General features: G+C 39.7%; 2 protein-coding genes across 3 annotated transcripts; both read right to left on the minus strand.

Annotated features, from left to right (window-relative positions):
* Window positions 1–298: 298 nt before the first annotated feature.
* si:ch211-13c6.2 (uncharacterized) lies at window positions 299–13,477 on the minus strand. 2 transcript variants are annotated; one of them, XM_006787773.3, is made up of 13 exons: window positions 13,150–13,477; window positions 11,740–11,808; window positions 9,373–9,397; window positions 4,925–5,008; window positions 4,678–4,817; window positions 4,453–4,572; window positions 4,297–4,342; window positions 3,264–4,179; window positions 3,053–3,161; window positions 2,908–2,973; window positions 2,687–2,788; window positions 2,352–2,580; window positions 299–1,303 (listed from the first exon to the last, which is right to left on the minus strand). In XM_006787773.3, the coding sequence occupies exons 1-13, from the start codon at window positions 13,207–13,209 to the stop codon at window positions 1,065–1,067; spliced, it is 2,205 nt and encodes a 734-aa protein (XP_006787836.2). In that variant the 5' UTR covers window positions 13,210–13,477; the 3' UTR covers window positions 299–1,064. The 2 variants fall into 2 exon arrangements, with proteins under 2 accessions (XP_006787836.2, XP_006787835.2); XM_006787772.3 differs by having other exon boundaries at window positions 2,352–2,583.
* Window positions 13,478–13,592: 115 nt separating this feature from the next.
* rprd1a (regulation of nuclear pre-mRNA domain containing 1A) lies at window positions 13,593–21,709 on the minus strand. The gene is made up of 7 exons (XM_006787771.3): window positions 21,266–21,709; window positions 19,003–19,132; window positions 18,413–18,519; window positions 18,039–18,133; window positions 17,713–17,839; window positions 16,252–16,427; window positions 13,593–14,595 (listed from the first exon to the last, which is right to left on the minus strand). Exons 1-7 carry the CDS (start codon window positions 21,414–21,416, stop codon window positions 14,497–14,499), a joined length of 885 nt encoding a protein of 294 aa, XP_006787834.2. The 5' UTR covers window positions 21,417–21,709; the 3' UTR covers window positions 13,593–14,496.
* Window positions 21,710–22,456: the final 747 nt, after the last annotated feature.

The raw sequence follows: 22,456 nt of genomic DNA on the forward strand, positions 1-22,456 counted from the left end.
GTCTATATATCTTCAAGTCCTCATTTATAGAAAAATTAGCAAAGTGACTTGGAAAAAACAAAAAAAACCATTTTATATATACATACACAGATACACAAAATGAGCATTGGAATGGGGGAAAAGGTGATTTCACTGACTTTGAATGAGGCATGGCTGCTGGTCTGAGTATTTCAGAAACTGCTGATCAACTGAGATCTTCACTGTCAACCAAAAAAAAATATATCAAATCACTTTTATTGTCACATCACATGTGCAGGTACACTAGTACAGTACATGTGAGTGAAATTCTTGTGTGCGAGCTTCGTCCATATATCCATATATCCAGTGAGTTCTCTGAGAGAAAATGCCTTGTTTATGTCAATTGTCAGAGAACAGACTGTTTCAAGCTTAGAGGAAGGCATCAGTCACTCAAATAACCACTCATTAAACACAATTTATGCAGCAGCGTATTTCTTAATGCACAATACGTCCAACCTTGAAGTAGATGAGCTTTAGCTGCAGAAGAACAGGAAACTGAGGCTACAATTTGCCCAGGCTAAGCAAAATTGGGCAATAGAAGATTGTAGAGCAGTCAGTGTTTTCCTCAGTCTCACTTTCTGCTGCAAAATTCAGATGGTAGGTTCAGAATTTGGCATAAATATGAAAGCCCTTCCCTTTATAACCAGTGTTCCCATCTTCTAAAGGCTGCAGCCAGCATGATAAAGCACCACAAAGCTCAAATGATTGCAAATTAATTCAGTTAATTCAAAATAAATTCACTGAAAATATGAAATACAATGATGGCAATAACAGTATTACTTCTCTGGCTGTTGGTCAGTAAGAAATTTGAAAAAATGAAATGATTACAACTGCAGTAGGCAAGTGTTTTAATTCTTACACCAGATGTCAACATTTGATCAACCAAGGTCTTTGCAAATATCCAACACAAACAACAACAAAAAAAATAGAAAGAAAGAAAAATGAAGGGAAGAAATTTAAACCCAAATCACATTTTAAAATCTGAACTATACCTTAAAACACTGCATTACAATAAATGATTATTAAGGAGATTGCAGTGATGACATTTATTTCCTTGCCACAAGTTCCAGGAGGGCAGAGGTGATTTTGTCCAGGTTGTTAGAGTACCGGGGTCCTCTGGGAATCCTGGATTCTTGATCCATGTGGAGGGGAGGTGCAGAAGAGTGAGAGTCGAAAAACTCTCCAACAGGAGGCTGGTAGTCACGAGAGGGCAGGGATTCTGGAAACCTTTCAGGATAAAAGGGTGGCTCATCTAAGCGGTTTGTATGAGGAGTTCCAGATTCCTCTGACAAAAAAAAAAAAGAGGAATGAAATTGAATTACATGAAAGAAAGTGGAATCAGCCACACCTCCTCTGACACAGGGAAGCTGAATATACAACTTATTGTTTATTATCTTATTTAACGATGCAATCAAATTCATTTATTACATAAAATCAAAAGGTCAACTTGGACACCTTTGCAAACTATGCCTCTTTATACATAAATTCAACTAAACTATCCTAAAAGGATACCACAACAACACTCAAAATACATTCAAAGAAGAAAATCCCATCAAATTTCATCAAAACCTCAAAGTTCATAAGTTTATTTTATTAATACGTCAATAAATTGGCATTTGATCTACACAACAACACATACAGCACAATTCCAGACAAAAGGCATGATTATACCCCTCCCTCTCCTGTTTATCACACCTGAACCACGCCTGTTGTTAATGTGATGAACTATACCTGCTACAGACACATGTTCATGTGGAACTGACTTGAAAGCACAGAGCTGGCAACATCACAGCCTGCAACTGTGCAGATAAATTTGTTTTTAACTGATGAGATATAGAAAGGATTTTGAAATGAAAAAAGCAGCCAAATGATGATTTAAGCCACGGAAGAGGATCTTTCAGCAGGACAATAATTCACAGCCTACCAGCTGCCTGCTGAAAGAATATATTCTAATAGAGGGGCCCTCCCAGAGCCCTGACCCAAATCCCACACATCACCCGAGGGATATCATGGAGAAAATTACGTCAGCTGGTCGAAGCTCTGGTGTGGATGAACTGAAAGCCTTGCTGACTGGAACATTAGGGAAAACTTATAGAAACTGATCTACCCTACCTTTCTGGTATAAGCAGCTCTACTAATGGATGAAAGAGCCTTTAAAGAAGCAATTATTGAGTGGCCATCTACTGTCTGCCTTTATTTTGAGCTGTATATTGATTTAAAACCTACCATACTTATTTTTGCCTAAAATTTGCTCGTGCTATTTTTATTGGTCTGACTTTTATATAAGACTATTGAACCCTAATGGGCTTAAATAAACTGCACTGTGCACATACCTTCAAAGCGGCCTCTTTTTGAGTATCTGGAATCTTCGTGTGCAGGGGGGGGATAAACATTGTGCCGCTCCTCTGGAAGATGCTCACGCTGCCTCCAGTCTCTGAAGTCGAGGTCTTCTGGCTGTCTGTGATGCGAATCATCTCTCATGGTCCTCTCGAACGGCGGCTGTCGAGGGTCCAGCTCCATGTTGCTGTAGTTTCTTGGGATCCCTTCTCGACCATGGCTGTTCTGCTACCATGACAAAACCATATGTTTTGTTAATATAAGCAAAGTCTTTGTGTTCTTCTACTAATATTATATTAAAAAGACAGGCGGTGTGCAGAATGACACATACCACAGCTTTCTCCATCTTTTTTGTTTTGAATTCTTTAAGCAGGTTGCAAAGTTTACTTTTCAAGAAGTCAGCCTCTTCAGCATTCTCAATTTCAATGTTGCTCTAAGAAAATGCGAAAGGGAAAAAAACAACACACTGAGAACTCTTTGAGTGAATAGTTGCATAACAAAAACATGGCACCCAAACATGTGCAAGTCGCCAATAAAGATTAATTATCTTACTAGCATATCAAAGACGCCCTCCGACTCAGAGCCTCCTCTTTGGTTCATTTCAGGATGATGTGGACCCTAAAAAAGCAAAAGGTCTTGCTCAAATAAAGATTTGTTTTACTGGATATTACTCTATTGTGATGTCAAAATAAACTACCTGTGGTTCTCTGTAGAGGTCTGAAAATTGTCCTCCACTCATTGGTGCACTACCTGGCCTTGGGTCACCTCCAAACTTTGGAATTGGAGATCCATAATTATCCCCATACCTTAAAGCAGCAATCAAACATGGGTTTTTTTTGTTGTTGTTTTTTTTTTTTAAAAGAAGCCCACAACACTTACAAAAAAACAACTACAATTTTTACACTTACATTTCCCTTGTCCCTTCTACTTCCTCTGGAGTAGCATCAGAGAAGCGGCTCTTTCTTTTCCTTTTACCGTGAACATCATCTTCGGCGCCTCCTTTCAGGAACCGCCTGAATGGCTCTGGGATGTTAGAAATGGTTCTGCCAACATCCATGTGTCTTTGTGAGGCTGGGCCTCCTGCTCTCCTATCAACTGCCTCATCCTGATGTACCTCTCTCATCTCATGACGATAATCTTGAATTATATTGAACAAATTGTCACGTGATCGGTCCCCCTCCATAGATGCAGAGAAGTTCCTCCTCCTGGCTTCTGGTTCACTTGATCCCTGTCTACCTGCTTTGTTCATACCGTCGTGCCTATCAGGTTCCCTCTCCAGGGACCACCGCAGTTTATCAACTTCAGGGTACATGGCCTGGGAGGGTGAATACTCAGAATGACCGTTCCCACCCCTGACATCCTCAGAGTGGAAATCCTGAACAGACTCTCTTTCTGGATAGGCTTTTCTATAAGGAGGCGCCCCCTCAGGGTAATAGTCAGACTGAGCGAGGCCACGAGGCAACTCCTCCCTAAAATCATACTTGGGAGCATCACCTCGCTCAGCTGCCAAACATCTTTGTGAATCGCCACCATATCCCTCTTCATACTGATGACGATAATCAGAGTCCATGTAGCCTTCTCTGTACGCATGGCCTTCCCTGAAATCCGACCTTCGCGGTTCATCTCTGGTGCGCTCATTGCTAAGCCTGTTCTCCCGCTGGCTGCGCCTGTCTACGTTCATGTTAGGTTCATTCGGAGGAAATGCAGATGCGTTTGGGTAACTTGAGGCATGCTTTCTTCTGTGATAGTCCTTGAGTTCGGGTAGGAGTGGTGGCAAATCTTGGGGGTTCGTCTGCTCCCTGTTTTGCCTCGGCCTTTGGGAAGCTAATAATAAAGTCATAATTAGAGAAAAATACAACCAAACGTTTTCCCAATGTGTCTGTAACCTTTCCTTGTATTTTAAAATTACTTTTTAACCATGTTTAATATCAATCAAGGTACCTTTTGAGCTGTTTGATCTACTCTCGTTCCCCTTTTTGAACAATGACTGGGGAAAAAACCCAAGAATAATAAACATTTACTGTATGTAACAAAATGTATAGAATTTTAGAAGCACAAAAAATATGGTGTGTAATCTGGGTAATTCATCTGGCATACCTTTGGAGTCCCTCTCCCATCCTGTCTCTCTATTATTTCTGCTTTGGCGCGCATAATCTTCCCCCCGAGGGTTTGTACAGAGGGTCTGTCCCAGGTCACCAAGTCAGGCCGCTTCAATTCCTACATAGACAGAAAGGGAATGTGATCTCTCTTTGCTTTAACATCTTATTATAAAGAAAAACAGAATAACAAAGAAGTATTTAAGTAATGCTCTGAATGCTTTACCACATATTTCTGCCTGTGTTTGCGTCCAATCACATGACAGACCATTTCTGCAAGGACAGCTGACTGATTACAGAGCTTACATAAGTATTTGGGGCCTATTTGTCGGTCACTAGGAGGCCCCTCTTCCAAAAAGTTCAAACCTGGAAATTAAGAACAAACAAAAGGTTAAAAACAATCAAATAATCTGGTATTTAAAAAAAACAAAAAAAAAAACCATCTGCTTAAAACTTTCTGCAAAGTTATTCACCAATGATAGGCTCATCCAGATTCAGGTAATCCAGGTACTCTATAATATCCTTAAACTCCGGTACGTGTCTTCTGACAGACAGTCCTGGGAAGCCACATGCTAATAGTTAGCAAAAAGACAACAAAAACTACACAGTGTTTTTAAAAGTCATCATCACAGTATAACAATAAGACAAGAGCAATACTAACTGCTCAATTTAAACTCCTTATTAGAGGATGAGTCTTTATTAAGGGTTAACAGGGGTATGGGAAGATTATAAGTGAATATAAGACAAGGCCTGGTGTATTGTAGCTCCAGATGAATGGTATAAAATCTTCAGCTTAGATCTTAACTATCTTAGATTTCTGATATATTATCATCTAATGTATGAGTCCCAGTAGAGCTTGTAGTCCAGACATTTTATTTATTTCATGTTGCTTTTTGAATGTCATCAGACAAGGAAAAAAAATGTTTCCATGATTTTCTGAAACATGGACCTTGTGTGGCATAATGGATTTAATGGCAAAAAACATCTGAACTCTAATGGTACCTATATTACCAACTAAGAAATGTTGTTGTTGGGGTTTTTTTTGTTGTTTTTTTTACAATATCCCAATATTATTGTATTAAAAATATCCCAATAATGGTGTAAATGTCTAATTTACTTGTGCAAAAGCATATTATTATCGAAGTGCATACTTATACAACATGTTCCTTTATAAAAGACAGTTACACCAAACTCTGGACAGATCTGCAGAGATGTTTATTTGTGCCTTTCGTCATCTGAGTGTGGAGTATTAGTGCACCCACAGATGTCCTGCCGCTAGAATAACTGAATACATATGTATAGTTGCTAAATTTAGTCAGAGTGGATTTTGAGGGAGTCATACAGGCACAGGCTGGCCAGTGCCATCTAATTTTGTGCAAACAGCTTGTTTGACTGACATTTTAAGAAGTTGTGAAGATTTCCAACAAGCTGCAGCTGTTGCTTGAAGAGCAACACTGGAAAAGCTGCATTTTAGTAGCCATGTGTGGTTTAAGAGCAGTACAGTATTTTTTCTGATCTTGATACCACAATGCTACACATTTATTTCAGCAGCTTATCATGTAACACCATAATTAAATCACAAAAAGACCAACCAAACCAAATTTGGCAAAAAGTGCAAAGATCCAGAAAGGAAAAGAAAAACTAAATGAGCGGAGAAACCCAACAAATGCAGATGCTTCTACAAGTGCACTTCATGGTAAATAGCATCCAGTCACGCTCAGCGGCACGTATACAAACGCAGGCCCAGTTGGTTCTGTTTTTGAATCACAATGGCAAGTGCAAGACATCAAAGTGGCTTTGAAACAGGGTTCATTCTTGGAGCACGAGTGGCAGGAGCTTTAATCGCTTGAGGCACCAACACGCTCTGCGGCAGTGATCTAATGAGCATGGGTAGGACATCAAGTTTGATGCATGAAGGCTGTACGATAATACCTACTGACTCAAGGGCAACAACGTACAGCTGCAAAATCTTCATTGTTTGTTTCCTTGCTATATCCACCTTGTCACGGGTCCTGTAAACTGATGTAGACACACTGCAGCTGCCACAGCTAAGATACATTTTCCTCTGTGTTGGAAACAGGTGGTAGGGAATGTAACACTTCCATTTATTCAGTTTTTCCCCCACATATGCTGATGTCTCTCTTGCATTCCCATTGGCTGGGTAGTAGACACAGGTCATGGCTGACGTTTCACTGTGAGCTGTCCTAAACTTCTGACCCTGTCAGAAATTTTCCCCAGCCTCTGTTTTGGTAGAAAAGCTGTTAGAACAGCCAGCTTTGATCCTCTCTCGCTGTAAGATGTTGGATTACCGCTTTGGAGCCACAATCAAAGATGGCACCACTGCCATCCATACCCAGCTCCCCAAATATGGGATTTTGGGGGCAGATGCTGATACTTATTTTTCATCCTTCCATTCCTTTAAAAAAACCAAATAATTTTCCACTTATCCAATTCAAGGTGGTGGGGGATCTGGAGTCTATCCCAGGTGGCTTGGTGTGAGTGTGAGGCAAGGTAAACCCTGGACAGGTCATCAATCCGCAACAGGGTTAACATGGACAGACAGACGACCATTTACACCTATGGGCAATTTAGAATCACCAATTACTTTAACCCCAGTAACTGGATGTCTTTGGACTGTGGGAGGAAGCTTGAGTACCCGGAGAGAACTCCCGAAGACACAGGGAGAACATGTAAACTCCACAGAGAAAGGGTCCAGGTCAAACACTAGATTCAAATTATATGTGTATTGTGAATCTGTGAAAGGCCCATATCTGCCGATTTTAATCAGCCAACCAATCAGTCAATTCAAATCCTTTTGGGTCATTAAAGGAGTTTTATGGGTTCACCTATGGAAGAGTTTGGGAAAATTTGTTACATAGGTGTAACAATAGCTCCATATTGCAGTGGTTCTAACAGCAAAATATCCAGTTTAAACTCAGGAGACAAACATCCCGTTTGGCTTGCCTCGGGAAGGATATCCAGAGTTTAAAAAAAACTGCCAAATCATCTACCCACTGTGGGGACTCCTGGTGAATAAAAGAGCAGCTGAAAGTAGCTTTTTACACAGGTGTAATCATTTTCACCATTCCAACTATGGAAGGTTTCAAACTGGGTCCACGTGATGGAAATTTGATCATTAGATGGTTAGAGCGATGCTCTGACATACATCCACATCCCTCCAAGTTTTCTGTGACCCTGTGGACCCATCTACAGAGATGAGTCCACCAGGTAGAAGTCAAAAAAGTATGCCAAGACTTCTTCTCCGTAGCGTCTTCAGCTGTCCGAGTATAATCTTGTACTTACGGCTTTCAAGTTGGTAGTTTGCAGAGTTTACCACCAGCTCTGCAGACCATTGTTACATGATGTAGCTGTTTACTGTCAGCAGGGGGCTGACAGTAAACAACCAGTGCCCAGGCTTGCTTGGGCTGCTGTTGGTTGGTCCTTCAGGCACCCGCGGAGAGGCTTTTTTTTCTCCCGTTCATGTTAGACTCTGCTGCCGGTCCCTTTCCTATTCCAGGCAACTTTTCAACCAGTTAGCACTGGACTTGCATCGTCCACATTGAGCTATGTGCTGTTGGGGTTTTGGAGAACCGCACACAAGCGCATTTGCATAGGTTGCCTCTGCGTGGGCAAATACCTACTGTAATTCTCACATTAGACTGCACTTTTCACCACCACCAAAACCAAAAGATGGAGTATCTTTTGGAAGAAATGTATTAAATCCCCAGTTGAAATCCAGACACTTGTTGAATATCCACTTCACTTCTTGGAGACTGTGTTTACCCACTGAGGTGATTACATACCTTCTGAGCCTTGTTTCCCATTTGCACTCACATCATTAATAGGAACTCTGAAGTCATGTAGTAGCTTTCCTGACACATCACCCCTGTTGACATCTTACGTTTTCCTATAATTGTCTCTCATGTTCTTCACTTTCTGCTTGCATTTCTTCATTGCGTGACAGATGCCATGCACCGCTATGAGAGGATTCGTTTCAATACAATGTTCACGCTACTGGTGCTGCATTCCTTTGTTTGACCAGTGTACACTTATATCTGGAGCATTCACGGTACACCTTCATCACTCAAAGTTTCTCTTTCCCTGCTGGGAAAGTACCTACCCTAAAAGCCCTGTGAAGAACTGTGATGATTCCGAGTTCCAGGAGTGCGGATACAGAAAGATGGGGGTACGTCCAACAGTCAGCAAACCTAAGAAAAAGTTCTTATAGTCCTATAGGACCAAATACCAAGGTGCTCTGAAGATGGTCTGGCCCAATGCCATAATGAAAAACTTGTCTGAATATCAACTTGGAAACATCGAAGCCATGTGACCATTTTAAAGTCCACATTTGTTGGAGCAGAAAGCTGAGTCGATGTGAATCCAGTTCCTCATACAGACTTCCATTTCATTTTCAAAAATAAACATGAAATCACTGCACTGTGCGAACTAAAAAGTATAAATCTCTTAAATAAACTTAAAATTTCTAACTCTCCATACCCAAATTAAGAAAACAAAATGGCTGAACACACACTGGCAGAAAAAAAGCCACAACAGCATCAGTGAGATCACACACTGATGTTCAAAAACAAGTCCTGACTTGCAGCCGATGTTAACCAATTTGATCACTGATGTTAGGTTTGGGGCTTTGTGTCAGTGGTCCAGGTATAACCTGAGATGCATCTAAGGAGCCTAAGCCAAACCACTAAAGAAAAAACAATAAAATCTGGACAAACTATTTGTCCTTACACGTTGACTTCTGGGTATCTTTATACATTTACCTCTAAACAAAACTGCTGCCCATTCAAACCGGAATGGGCACTATTCACATGTACATTGAATTACCCATCAGAACAGACACATGGCCAGGGAAGGAACGAAAAAATAAAAAAATAATAAAAGAGGGAAGATGAATTCTACTTACCAGAAGTTACTAAGCCACTCTCTTTCTGCCAGGAACGAAAGGAGAACAATAAAAATAAAGTCAATCAGTGCTGGATAAACAACACTGGATGTAGTTCACCTCTGCTACAAACAGAAAAGGAGTTATTTTATGGAATCAAACGCATATTAAAACCAAAACCACAGCTCAAATGAGGTGTAGTAAAGGTGTCTGTCCACACATGTCTTCTTAGTGTGCGTTAGATCATAAAGAGATAAAGCAGTTAAGGAGTAAGGAGTTTGTACTCCAGTCACTTTTCACACAACTGTATAAATTAAACCCCCACCGCGGGAGGTGGGAGTTATATCTGCATGTGAATATATTAATGCAAAGAAACAGGATGTAGCTTTCTTCAGGATGACCAAAGGTTCTATTGAAACATCTGGAGGGATCCTTCTAGGAACTGTTTATAGGAATGAAATGCGCCAGCACACTGCTGGGGCTAAACCAAGGTCCAAATAAAACTTTACCATTACAAAAAGCTTCAGTATGGATGTCAAACTGAAGCTGTACTGGTCTGCAGAGTAGCCTCCTTGCGCTTGTTGTTGTCGTCGTTGTTGTTGGTGGTAGCGCTGCTAGGAAAGTACAAATGTATACCTACGTATACATTTTTCTGGCTCATAGAAAATAAAACCAGTTTTAAGTAGTTCTGCGACTCTGCAGAACGCCAAACCAGCACCATCCAAGAATTAGCAGCTGATTTGCCATAGTGGTTAGAAGACAGCCAAAAGACAGGAACTCAGTTCAAGCAACTTCTGCTTATGTGCTACAGAGATTCTGTACTTGGCAATAAGGTCTGCCAAAACATAGCTACCCAAATAACCAAACAGTGGTTGACTTCCTCTAGTGTAAAGACAGGAAGAGAAGGGCACCAGTTTAGTTCAGCGGGATGAGCAGGCGACCATATGCCATATGGCCAGAGAGCAGTAGGCCCGGGTTTGAGTCCCACCCGCGGCCCTTTGCTGCATGTCTTCCCCTATCTCGCTCTCTCCCCGCTATCCTGTCTCTCGACACTGTCACTATCAACAAAAGAAGAGAAAGTAGGACGCTGATGAAATGTTGCCATGGCTCCACAGTCCACTGTTTTTGTTTTGTATTTTTTAATTCAGTTTGTCTTCCAGGCTTGACTGTACAACAAGTCACTTGTTAAATCAGCACGTGTGTCTTGGAAGGCACACTTCCCAACATAATGAACAAGAACAACCAAGAAAGCTTACATGACTTTACCTAGTGGAATAGACCCGAACCTGGCTCAAAGGCACAGCAGACAAGTTCCTGAAATTTTCTTGGGCATTAACAGGAAGAAGTTTAAAGACATATGAAGCTGACACATCATACATGACATGGTTCAAGACCATTTCCTTTGTGAAACTCCACTGTGTCAGCATAGTCTGTGACCACTATTAAAAAGAAAAACAAGTTTGTTTTCCTCCTTTAAAACAAAAACAAAAGCTCATTATTGGCGCCAAGTTCAGGATGCATTGATGTGAAGGGGCCACTAAAAAAGACAGATGGTGGTAGGGGCCTGGTTTTAGTAGAACATCTGCATCTGGGGAGGTGAGCAAAGTGTTGAGAAGAAATGTCTGGCTTTTCTTTGCAGAAATCCTTAAACCCCTTCACCCAAAGAACCAACCAAGCCTGCCTTTTTCAAGACTTGCCATTTTCAGGTTGTCAGTTGCTCACTCCAAGAGTAATTGTAGTTGTTTCCCAGACTGAAGGAGAAGAAGAATGCTGTGTGAAATACACAGCCAGGCAGGCTTACACACTCTGTTATACATCATCGAACTAAATATTACCCTGTCATCCTTGCACAAACTTACTGCAATGGCGAGAGACACAGTACTCTTCTGAAATGGCCAATCCAGCTTCTTCATAGAAGTCAAACACAAAGGTGGAAAGCATTCAGCTTTCCTGGTTGATTCTGTAGCTCAAAACTCACTGAACCCTTGACGGCGATAGCTGAAGAGAGGCAAACCATGTCACCTTTTGTTGTCACTACTCTTGTACTTACTGTAACACGATTTTCTTTTCTTTTTTTAAATCTTCAGAAGAAACAATGTATTCGACTGTCAAGACTGAAATAAGAAGAGCTGTCAGATGCAAAACCAGGAATTAAACCAGGAGGGGAAAACTGTAGGTGGGCTTCAAACCAAAAAAAATAAATTAAAAGATGTGAGCATCTTGGAAAACTTGTTTCTCGCAGAACTCTGGTACCTGTGGAAATCTGAGACTAAAGAGAAAGTACATGGAATAATGCAAAAACGATGATGGCATCACTTTTTAACACATTTTAAATGACTGCATTACTATTAATGTTTAGCATTCTACACAAGTAGATTTCTTGAGTACCTTTATATGTCCTGGGGTGGTCAGGTGTATCTTGTACAGGGTATCACCCCTTAAGGATTTTTCACAGATCTTGATGGAGAAAGAGCAAAAAACAGATGAATTAATAACAATAAGCTGACAGACACAAATAGACACACTAAATTAAGCCTTATTCTGTATTTTAGTTACAAAAGGTAACTTAACTCTAAACTATATGACCATTTTTAACCCTTAAACACTGTTCATTTTATATGCTTTCATAGTATAGTCTGTGTCAAAATTGAACTGGGCCAAGAATTCCTTCACATCAAGTGTATAAAACAAATTCTAATGTACATATATCTTTATAAAGTATAAATAGTCTATCTGACATTAATAAAATGATGAATAGTCCTTAATTGATGTTTCAGAGAACAGGGTGAGTGTTTTTTAGATTTTACAACGCTCATTTTTGGAGAAAAACATTAGATATCAAAAAAATATGATGACCTATTTTACCTAAGGTGAAAATGTAGCACCTGTAATGTTTAAAAGATATTATAATGAGATGGAAAGAATGTTACAACCATTAAAACACTCAACTCTTCATTCTGGATCATATAAAAATCTTATGACTACCATATATCAATACAAATTTAATAAACACTTAGAGCAGGTACTTAGCATGTGTGGTACACATTTTAGCTTTTCGTGTACAACTGGGATTTTTGGAGACCTGCAATGTAAATATGTCTGTCTTAAAAGCACCTTGAGTTAACTTCTGTTTAAATGTGCTATTGGCTATAAATAAAACAGATTTTATGGTTAACACAAAAAGGTTCAGACATTTTTCATAGTGCATGTGTTCATGATTTTACAAGATTCATTTGGCTACTTACTGAACTTAGAAGAGAAACAAATAGCGCACTAGTATCTGGTATATCAATACCAGCGTTGTTATCGATACTACAGATATTTGGATCGATTCGCCCACATCTACAACAAAGGCAATTTTCGTGACTGAACGAAGGTTCCTCTGCCACCTTTGTCCCGTAAAAAATACGCACAACTTGGTATGTACAGTTTTAGTTTCAGGGTTGCCTAAAATCAACGTTTCTTTGATTTTCCCCACAGTGATGGATCCAAAATCCTTCTGAGCCAGATCCATTCAAATTTTAATTTTATTTTTGGCTTACTTCATGAAAAGTCATGACATTTTCAAGCTAAAAGAATAACACGCTGAATCACAGCAGTCAAACGTAAAAAATGATGGAATTTGACCCGAACAGTATGCAATGGTTAAAAAGAGCAGGACCAATTCAAGTCCGATGTCATAGACCTCCAGAGGCTAGCTAAAAACGTTAGCTTCGCTCGCGGAACGCTTCCTTTTTTCCGGGAACCTCGCTTTCACCATTTTATTACATGTCTCTCAGCTAACGTTAGCATGCTTACCTCGCATTCAATAAACGCGATATCCTCCTCCTCATATGGCGTTTCGAAGTTATCCATCATGAACTTTAATCAGTGGCCGTACCCTCTAGAGGTAAAGCTACCTGCTTAGCGACTGTTTACTAGCTAAATCGCCTGAACCAAGCTAGTTAACTGTTGTGATCAGATGGTAGCAAGCGTTATTGTTGTAACACTAGCGAATTGGTGTGTTTTGCTTCTTTTGTTTTTTATATTAAATACTGTGTATCGTATCAAACAAATGTTTACACAGCTATTGTATTATTACGAAACTAGCTTCGTCTTCCTGGTTGATGGGCGGACGCTCGCTCTAAGTAACCCACGTGACCGGGGCTGTCGCCACAGCCGCGGAGTAAAAAAGGAACTCCCCCTGGTGTTCACATATTTAGTTGCACTCAATAGCACATACTGCAGATAAGACGATAAAACATTTGTGCACTTTGTTTATTTGGTTCTAAGCATTTGCTTCATATTTACAAAAACAGCTTGTTTTTTTCCTTTTCCTTTTAAGTCTGGCTTTGGAAACCGGGGCACTTCTCAAGCTGTGTGAGGCATCTGCACAGCATTCAGGAGACTTCCAAGATAAAACTATGGAGTGATACAGTAAACAAGACAACAAAACCCATTATCTCACCCTTTCAGTACTGTGGATATCTGACATAGCTCATTAATTTGAATGAACAACATTTTCTTCACCATGTTGACACAATTACAAACCAAAAGCACTTATGACAAGGAGCAGGTACAACTCCATATTTACATGCAAACTACAATATGTACACTGACCAATGATTTACATTCTCCTTTCACAAACAGTAAATCATAAATACACACTTGGGTTTGCTTTAAGGAACATGGCTTCCTACTCAGTTTCAGACATTTGAGGTTATTATTACAAACAAACAAGGATCTATAACCCATAACTTAAGACAGTTAAAGGGAACGCAATGCCAGCAGAATACTGCAAATTAAAATGAGTGATCACACTAGAGCAATGTACTCTGATGCATTATCTTAATCAGTATAAATAAAAAAAAATATCACACCAGATTCATCCATACAACTGGAAAGCTGGAAAGTTAGGCAGCTGGGGCCAAAGCACAACAGGCCTGTATCGGGATGATTTAAAATCTTCTAAATGATAATAAGATGTTTATGTTCAAATAACCCACGTGGATAAATAATTGGCTGTAGACAGAATGAGAACCACAGATTACTGCACAGAGACACAAAGATACACCCCAAAGTCAGGAACAGAGAACTATGGCAAGGTCACAGATCAAATATTAAACAGGCGTCTGATCAGATGCGTCAGTAGCACGGGAGGTGAAGTCAGTTCGAAGAGTTGTAGAGTCCTTCTGGGAGATTGTTCAGACGTGATCGCAGCTCCTTTCGAACCTGGGTGACCCTCGCCAGTTTGCGTTTGTATTCCTGAAAAAGTCCACAATGACAGACAGCCATCAGACGCCAAAGATCCTGCAGTCTGAATCACACCGATTTATGGTGTTGGGTTTTTTTCCCCCTAGTCTCAGAAGCAGTATTACATGAGATAAACACACACATATTGTAATTTTAAATTATAATTTAATATAAGAAACTGAAGTGTTGAATGTGCACTTCATAGATTACAGACCAACAGAAGCTTAAAGCTCCAGTTAAAGTTTAGATTTAAATTCAAGGATTTCCAATAAACATGTTTCATCTATTTTAATTAGTGGCCACCACTAAACAGGGTGCTTTAGTTTTATCCAAACACCCAAATCATTCAGCAAAAATGCCACTCTCTTTCTCTCTATGTTTATGAATGACTTTGATAGATTTAGATCAACCTCCACTGTAATGAGCCACACTAAAGGGCACCAAAAAACATTTACCTTTGCAACAGATTTTTTTTTTCCCCTAATAAAAGACTGACCACACAAACTGCATGCAAAGAACAGTGTAAGGGACTGAAAACAGGACTGCATGTGGACAAAATGATTTCACCTGATCCATGTATTTGATGTTTTTTCCCACCTTAATCTTGTCACATTTTACTATCTGTGCCATGTTTCTCAAATGTGTTCAGTGAATATATCTGCCAGCCAATGCATGCAGTGTGTGTAGATCATCAGTACTTTTTCAGCATAGATAACAGATAAATGTCCAAATGAGGGAAGGGGAGAGGAAAAGAAAACAAACAAACAATGTTCTCTTTGTGTCCTATCATGTTGCAAATGACATAAATCTCTTCAGTAAGCATGAAGCAAAAGTACCGAGAAAGATAAATGAACAAGATTTTAATCAAATTTGAATCTCATTAATTTATGTTTATTAATCATGACAATGATTATGATAAATATCTGATCTACATCTCCCACTAATCAGAAAATCTTAAAGTGTATAACTGCCATTTACTGTCAACTCCACAACCAAAAGTAAGTTTCATAAACCACCTTAAAACCTGAATATTCGTAAGAGGGTAAACTGTAGGTGTTCGAGCACAAAAAAAGACTCACAAAATCATTTTCACTTTTTATTTTCAGACTTTTTTTTTCTTTTTTTAAAACAAAAAGTATTGACTGAGTGACGATACAAAGATGAGACGTGGGATCCTTGTGGCGCCCTGTAGATAAGATCTGAACAATTACCGTCAACGTGAAAAGCACAGCTTTGAGCAAACAAGAAAACTCAGTGGTTACATTTTTAAAGCTCTAACGGGTTCATTTTGATTACTACTTACCTCATAGGCAGGACACACTGAGTGAAGTGAGCAGAAAGAAAAAGGCTCAAAGAGAAAGCCAGTGACAAGGGAAAAGCTAACTTAGACGTTAAGTCTGTATCTAATCGAGAGGCTTCCCCTCAGTTTGCACATCAGCAGGGCTAACACTAAAAACATGCAGGGTAGTTTAAAAGAAAAAAAAAAAAAAAAAAAAAAAAAAAAAAGCATGACAGAAAACGTGCAGCATGCTGAGAAACTTGTAATACTTCTAGAAATTTGTGCTCAAATGTAATTTGTCCACACAGCACAAAAAGATGAACACCAAGGAGAGGTGAGGCAGACAGGACGCACACAGACGTATAACAGAGAAAAACTTATTCACGCACTTCAAGTTTCTGCTCATTCTGGGCCAGGCCGTCCTTCTGGCTCTGCAGGAAGACCGTTAGTGTGCGCGTGAGCTGCCTCCTGTCGTCAATCTCTGCCGCCAAGCGGCCGCTGTAGTCTGCTAGCAGCATGCAGGCTTCCTCCACCAGCCGGGAAAGTCGCTCTCCTGATTCTTTATCTAAAGCACAGAAAGCACAGAGAGAGCAGAGAACAAAGCCTAAATACACGTCACTCAGTTATGCATCAATCCTGTAACAATGCAAACAGCATCTGTATAATCAGTGCCAAATCAAACCTTCAATTTGTTTCTGCTGAGGTAAAGGCAAGGGCATTGTCGGACAGATACGAGGGAGACTCAAACACACAAACAATCATGTATCATTTAATCAAATCTGCAGATGAATACTGAGTACTGTGTGGTACACATTCATGTAAATGATCTCTCTTTGTCATAAGGTCAATATCTTTCAGAGCCACCCCCTCTCTCCCATAAAGAGCATTATTTTGTGCACACCTTATTTCCTCTGAAATACAGTCATGACAAAACTAAATACACCTCATGATTCAAAAGTTTATATCAACAAAGATGATATTAGAATAGTTTTCAGGTTATTCCAACGGTAGCTGCAGAGACAGAGTCCACAATCACTAACTTCCGATGCACACCCGGTCATTTTGTTGTGTAAGTTGGTCTGAAGTATGACAGAAATCACTCAGTTCAGAAAAGAGCCTCAAAGCTTACTCCTAAGAGGCTTTCAATGGGTAAAGAGTAAAGTAATCATTTCTTTTAAGACTTCATCAGTCTCTCATTTTGTCTGGAGGTATATTGGCCCAATCGTCTTTACGTTGTTGTTTTAGTTCATTAAGACTTGAGGCAATTGTTTATACACAGCTCTGTGAGGGTCCCACCGCAGCAGTTCAGTCAGGTTCATGTCTGGACTTCGGACTGCAACACCTTGAACCTTATTCAGCCTCTCCGTTTTAAAATTTGCTGCAGTGTTTGAAATCATCATCCTCTTGCATGATCCGATTTTAGACAGGCTTTAGCTGGTGGACAGTTAGAGTGCACGGATAAGCAAGCCAAATCTTTAACTGCCTGATAATAATATAGTGAGAACTGCTAGATTGTCTCCCAGCAGAAAAAGGGAATGGCAACTTCAAACAGGAAATGGCCTTAATTCCCAGATTGCTGGCCAGGAACATTTGCTTAGAACAACTGTTCTAAGATCATTGTTGATGTTTTTCCTCCTTTCCTTTTGCTTTTATAGAGGTCCTCACGCTTGCTAATGATCAGTTAATTCCTGTGGAAGCACTAAGAGTATACTTAATTTTTCACAGGAATCTAGATGTTAAGTGTTTTCTGTAATGTGCAGTATATCAGAGTGGTTCAACAACATTTTCCTCAGTCTAAACAACACAGGTTCTGTCTAAAGTTTGGTATAAAGTGTACAGAGCTTCCTTACCTGTGATCCTGTGAAGCAGTGACGTGTCCTGCACCTCAGCAGGAAGGGAGGAGATGCGCTGACGCAGCACTGAGTCGCCAGAAGCAGCGTTCTCCAGCTCCTGCAGAGCTCGGATTAACTCTGCCGTCTGAGGTATAGCGAGCATGATAAAGGAAAGAGGTGAGGGGGGAGCAGAAGAAGGTATTTACACTCAGGAGGAGAGACACAAAGGCAAACATGAAAACACAGACAGCTGTAAATCATTATCAACTAGCATGTGTGTGGATCAAAGTGTTATATGATTAGCACTCTGTATTTATAACTGCTCTGTATAACAAGGACAGCACCTGTGGGGGCTCGGTTGGAGAGCTCTGGGATGCAAAGCCTTCATCATCTGGCTGGATCTCCTCATATGACCTCTTCTTTGTCTTCTTCTCTCCATCTAAGATTTATAAAAAGATAGAAAAAGGCGCAAAACATAACAATTCAAAGTCCAGTTTGAAGGTGTGCGTTTTATGTATTAAACATCTTTAGCCACTTTAAAGCCACAAGCCTGATTAGCTGCATGTTTAGAAATGAAGCAAACATTTGCAAAATAGTGCAAGTAAATAATATAACTATGCTTATCAAGTTTAAACCTCTAGGCACACAGCACACTTGCTACAATTGAATGGTAAGCGCTACTGACGAGCCGGTACAGGTTTTGGCTTGTTGAACTTACACAGGACTTGCGAGAGCTGATCGAGCAGGTTATTCTCATACACGGCTCTCTCCTGCCAGATGGATAAAACCCGACCCAGCTGTTTCTTACAGCCCTCCTCACCATCTCTGCACGGGAACACACAGGAAAGACAAGAAAGAAAGAAAAAAAGAACACACGCTTTAAACAGCTTTGCAAACCTGAAGTCAGGACTGGACAAAATTGAAGAAGAAGAAAAAAAATCAGTTCTTGGATAGAAATTCTTTAAATGGGAATATTAGGGATGCACCTCATTTACCACCACAGGCCAACTGTCCACTTCTGTCACATTTTTTTAATGGAAATAAGTTCAAAGATGGAGAGCTGATGGCCAAAATGTCATTTTAAACATTGTAATCAGCTCATAATATATCAGTGTATGCATCCCTAGAACATACAGTATGTGTGTGTTTATACACATCTTCTCATCAAGCCTACTTATGGCTGCCACCCTTAACCAGTTCTAAAATGTTACTTAAATTTCTTACATTCATTTAAAATCCAAAATGATGACAAAATAAGAAAGTTGACATCAGGACAACCATCCATGCCTTTGTCCAATAAAATCTGACCTGTACACATGTTTGAATGCATCAACAATGACTGGAGCAAAGTCCTGGGTGAACTCTGGTCCTTTCCTCTTGCTGTTTTGGATGACGTCATTGGCCAAATACAGGAAGGTCAGCTTGCGCGATACCTGAGCTGCACATGTTTGAAAAAACAAAGAAACACACATAATATGTGATTATGATTTACAAAAAAGGTACAACACAACAATGCCTATTAATGGGCAAGTGCATTTTAACCACTAAAGAACTAAAAAAAAAACCCAAATCAACAAAAATCATGACATACAAAAAATGAAAGAGCTGATTTAAATCTTCAACAGAATATAGTATTTTATTATTGTATATAGTATTTTATTTTATTCTATTCTGTACAGTTGTGTACAGTATCTTATTCTATTCCAGTGTTCTCTAATTTTTGCTATATAACTTTGCACTGTCCACTTTCTGCTGTAACAAAACAAATTTTCCACATGTGGGACAAATAAAGGTCATCTTATCTTTAATATGCAAAGCCACGTTTAAAGAATTCAAGATACTCGTTATGCATCACTATAAGCAGGGCTACGACCTTTGCTAATTTAATATGAGCAGTGCACCAGATGCACAGGCGAACTGTGCAGTCATATCAGCTGCATGATGCAGAACAAGGTGGCCCTGCAGAAAGAATAATTAAAAAACAAGAAAAAAAAGATTTCATCTGTGGATATTATTTCACAAGTTTAGTGCACGATATGAAGAAGCAATCTGACAAAAATGTATGTTCAGATTTGTATGCCCCAGGATTTTGAAGGCATCAAAGAGATCAAAAACAAAAGCTGATTCTTCTTACTATTTTTAACAATAGAGCACTGGCTCTTGCCTGACTTTGTTCTGGAGAAGCCGAGTGCCCGATTGAGTTCCAGTGAAGGACACTTACACCCCACCCCCCCACCCCTCGGTTTGTTGTTTTTATTATAAACTAACTGGTGCATAAGCCTTTGTTGTTGTTGGACGAGACACAGTCAACACTGAGGTCAGTGTAAAGCTCCGTGGAGAGCCATTTCTATCCCCACTTGCCATTAACACTGGTCTCAGTCACCACCCAAAATACCTCACCCACAAGAGGTATCATTAGGTTGTTGACTAGCACCCCGAGGAAAAATGCACCATTATTAGCTACAATTACAGCAATGCCTGATGTCCCTACAACCCAACTCACTGAATAAATTCAACTCCTCCATTATGTACCGTCTACTTAATAAACTTTGTGAACATTTTTTTTACAAAAAAAATCATTGACAGTCATCAGATACTATGAAAATCAGAAAAAAGCTAGATCCACCAGTCATTGCTTATATTTTATCACACAACAATGTTCAATAGTGTCTTTCTCCAGTGAAATGATTGACACAGCTAAATGAGCCAAAAAAAGCAATTCAATTAACGAATAAATATGCACTTACTCTTAAAACTGTTACATATTTTTAATTAAAACAATGTCATGTGGTTCGTTTAACATTTACTTATTATGCTTCTTCGTATATAATATATGCACCTTTGCAATTGTGTATTTTTTAAATATTATTATTTAGGGCTTTTAACTTTTATTAGATAGTGCAGTGATGATTAGAGAGGAAAGTGGGGAGAGTGAGTGCGTCTTGTATCTCCACCCACGTGCTAGTCAAACCTTTTGTTTGTGCGGAGTAGCCTATCAGAAGAAAGCTGGCTTAAAGCAAAGCTATACTGTATATGAATTGCGGTGCTTTATCAAGGGTTAGTATAGGATTATTTTGATGGGTTAATAATGCAAAGCTACTGTAGCAGAGCAAAGAAATGAGCATAAGTGGCTTCCTTTATGTTTTATAGTAAAGCTCATTGTAACTGTTGATGTGGGTTTAATTTAAAGCTATTCCCTCAGGTGTTATAAAGTTTAATTTAGTGCAGCTCTAACTGATCGAGACTTACTATAAGCAAAGAGGGGTCGACTTCTTAAGCCTTTATGGAGGAGATTTTCTAACACAAACACAGTTAAGGGAACACATTGCCAAGTTGTCGTCACTTTTCGACAATGCTAGTTAGACAAAGCAGTGCAAACCTTTGGCTAGTGACCGAAAGTTGCCAGCCTTTAGCAGCCACCGTGCTAACAGCGACTCGGTGTTTTAACTTTAAGAGCAGTTTGGTCTGGCAGCTTTAGCCAGAGCTAGCCTGCAGCTACATGTTACTCACTCTCTGAAGCATGCTCGCTGTGTTTGTTTAGAGGAACTCCGGCGGCTCTCACCAGCCTTACCTTTTCTCAGTTCGTTGAACCAAACGTTGACAATGGTCTTCGAGTGTTTTCTGTGGTGGATGAGCCACAGCGACAGTGTCTGTACACTTTGCTGAGAGTTGCTAAGCTCGGACAGTTTCTTCTCTAAAGCCGCCTCGGAGAAAGCTGACATCTCGGCGAGATTAGGGGAGGGAGTGCGAGGCTAGACGCTGGGAGAGGCTGCTGTAAGGTTTCTCCCAAATGTGTGGACTACAGCACGCTAGCCGGTCACAGGGTGTTTGCAAGAGTTTCAGCCATCCAAACTAAATGTCGCAACCGGACTCTGCTACACAAAAGGATGGCTGGTAATACTGACTAGCTATCTCCGTCCTCTCTGTGACTGCTCGGTTGCCTGTGCTTGGGACTGCTTCTTCCTCCTTATCTTAATGGCAGCTGGGGATAAAACTTTTGGTTACCTTAGCGCCACCTTCCGGACTGGAGTGCGGGTCTCATTGGTTATTATGCTAACCAACGTTAATATGCTTAAAATCTGAAGTTAAATACAAAAAATCTGTAATATTCATCTACCATTAAATGGTAATTCATTTTTCTGAAATGCCAATTTAAATATCAATCTCTATTGTTAATATATTGGACATCAGAAACATGTAATTCCACAAATTTCTTTACTATCCAGACTGATGAGTATTGCATATATTTATACAGTCTAAGATTCATGATGTCCTCCTCCTCTCAACTTTTACTTCTGCCTCTTATTCCTCCTACATTTCTTAGGAGGCCACTGCAGTGATATCAACCTGTGTTTATTTTCTTCGTGACCACTTGTGTTGTACAGTCATTCTTGCAGCCTCACAGTTTGACTTCTATTCCTGCCCTTGCATTTATGAATTTTGAGCTGTCAGTCATATGCACATATTTTAAAGTTGAGTACATGATATTGTGTTGTTCCTGTTCCAATCTATTGCCCAAAGTTTACATGCATGTGCATAAACATTAATATAATGTATTTTTTAATGTATTCACTGTTCATAATAAATATTCTGTGCATATAGAAATTACAGTTACTATCTAGCACTACCTGGATTTACTGGAAGTGTGATTCACATTCATAGATAGCTCACACTTATAATCCTGTGAAAAAGAAAGTTTTCACAGTTGATCTGCATTAATCGCTGAGTGGACAAAGTTTGTGTTTCCTCGCTGAATTTGAGC

This window comes from Neolamprologus brichardi, chromosome 22 (assembly GCF_056152115.1).
Source record: "Neolamprologus brichardi isolate AB-2024 chromosome 22, ASM5615211v1, whole genome shotgun sequence".
Lineage (NCBI taxonomy): Eukaryota > Metazoa > Chordata > Actinopteri > Cichliformes > Cichlidae > Neolamprologus > Neolamprologus brichardi.

Bases quoted from the DNA above. Each gene is read 5' to 3' on its own strand.
- si:ch211-13c6.2 (XM_006787772.3), bottom strand. From the start codon at position 13,209: ATGATGGATAACTTCGAAACGCCATATGAGGAGGAGGATATCGCGTTT. The intron at 4,573-4,677 runs GTAAAGCATTCA...CTGTCTATGTAG, and splicing joins AACACAGGCAGAAATATGTG to GAATTGAAGCGGCCTGACTT. The intron at 4,180-4,296 runs GTACCTTGATTG...CTTTATTATTAG, and splicing joins TAGATCAAACAGCTCAAAAG to CTTCCCAAAGGCCGAGGCAA.
- rprd1a (XM_006787771.3), bottom strand. From the start codon at position 21,416: ATGTCAGCTTTCTCCGAGGCGGCTTTAGAGAAGAAACTGTCCGAGCTT. The intron at 18,134-18,412 runs GTAAGTTCAACA...TATAAATCTTAG, and splicing joins TCAGCTCTCGCAAGTCCTGT to ATGGAGAGAAGAAGACAAAG. The intron at 14,596-16,251 runs GTGCGTGAATAA...GGACTTTTTCAG, and splicing joins AGAATGAGCAGAAACTTGAA to GAATACAAACGCAAACTGGC.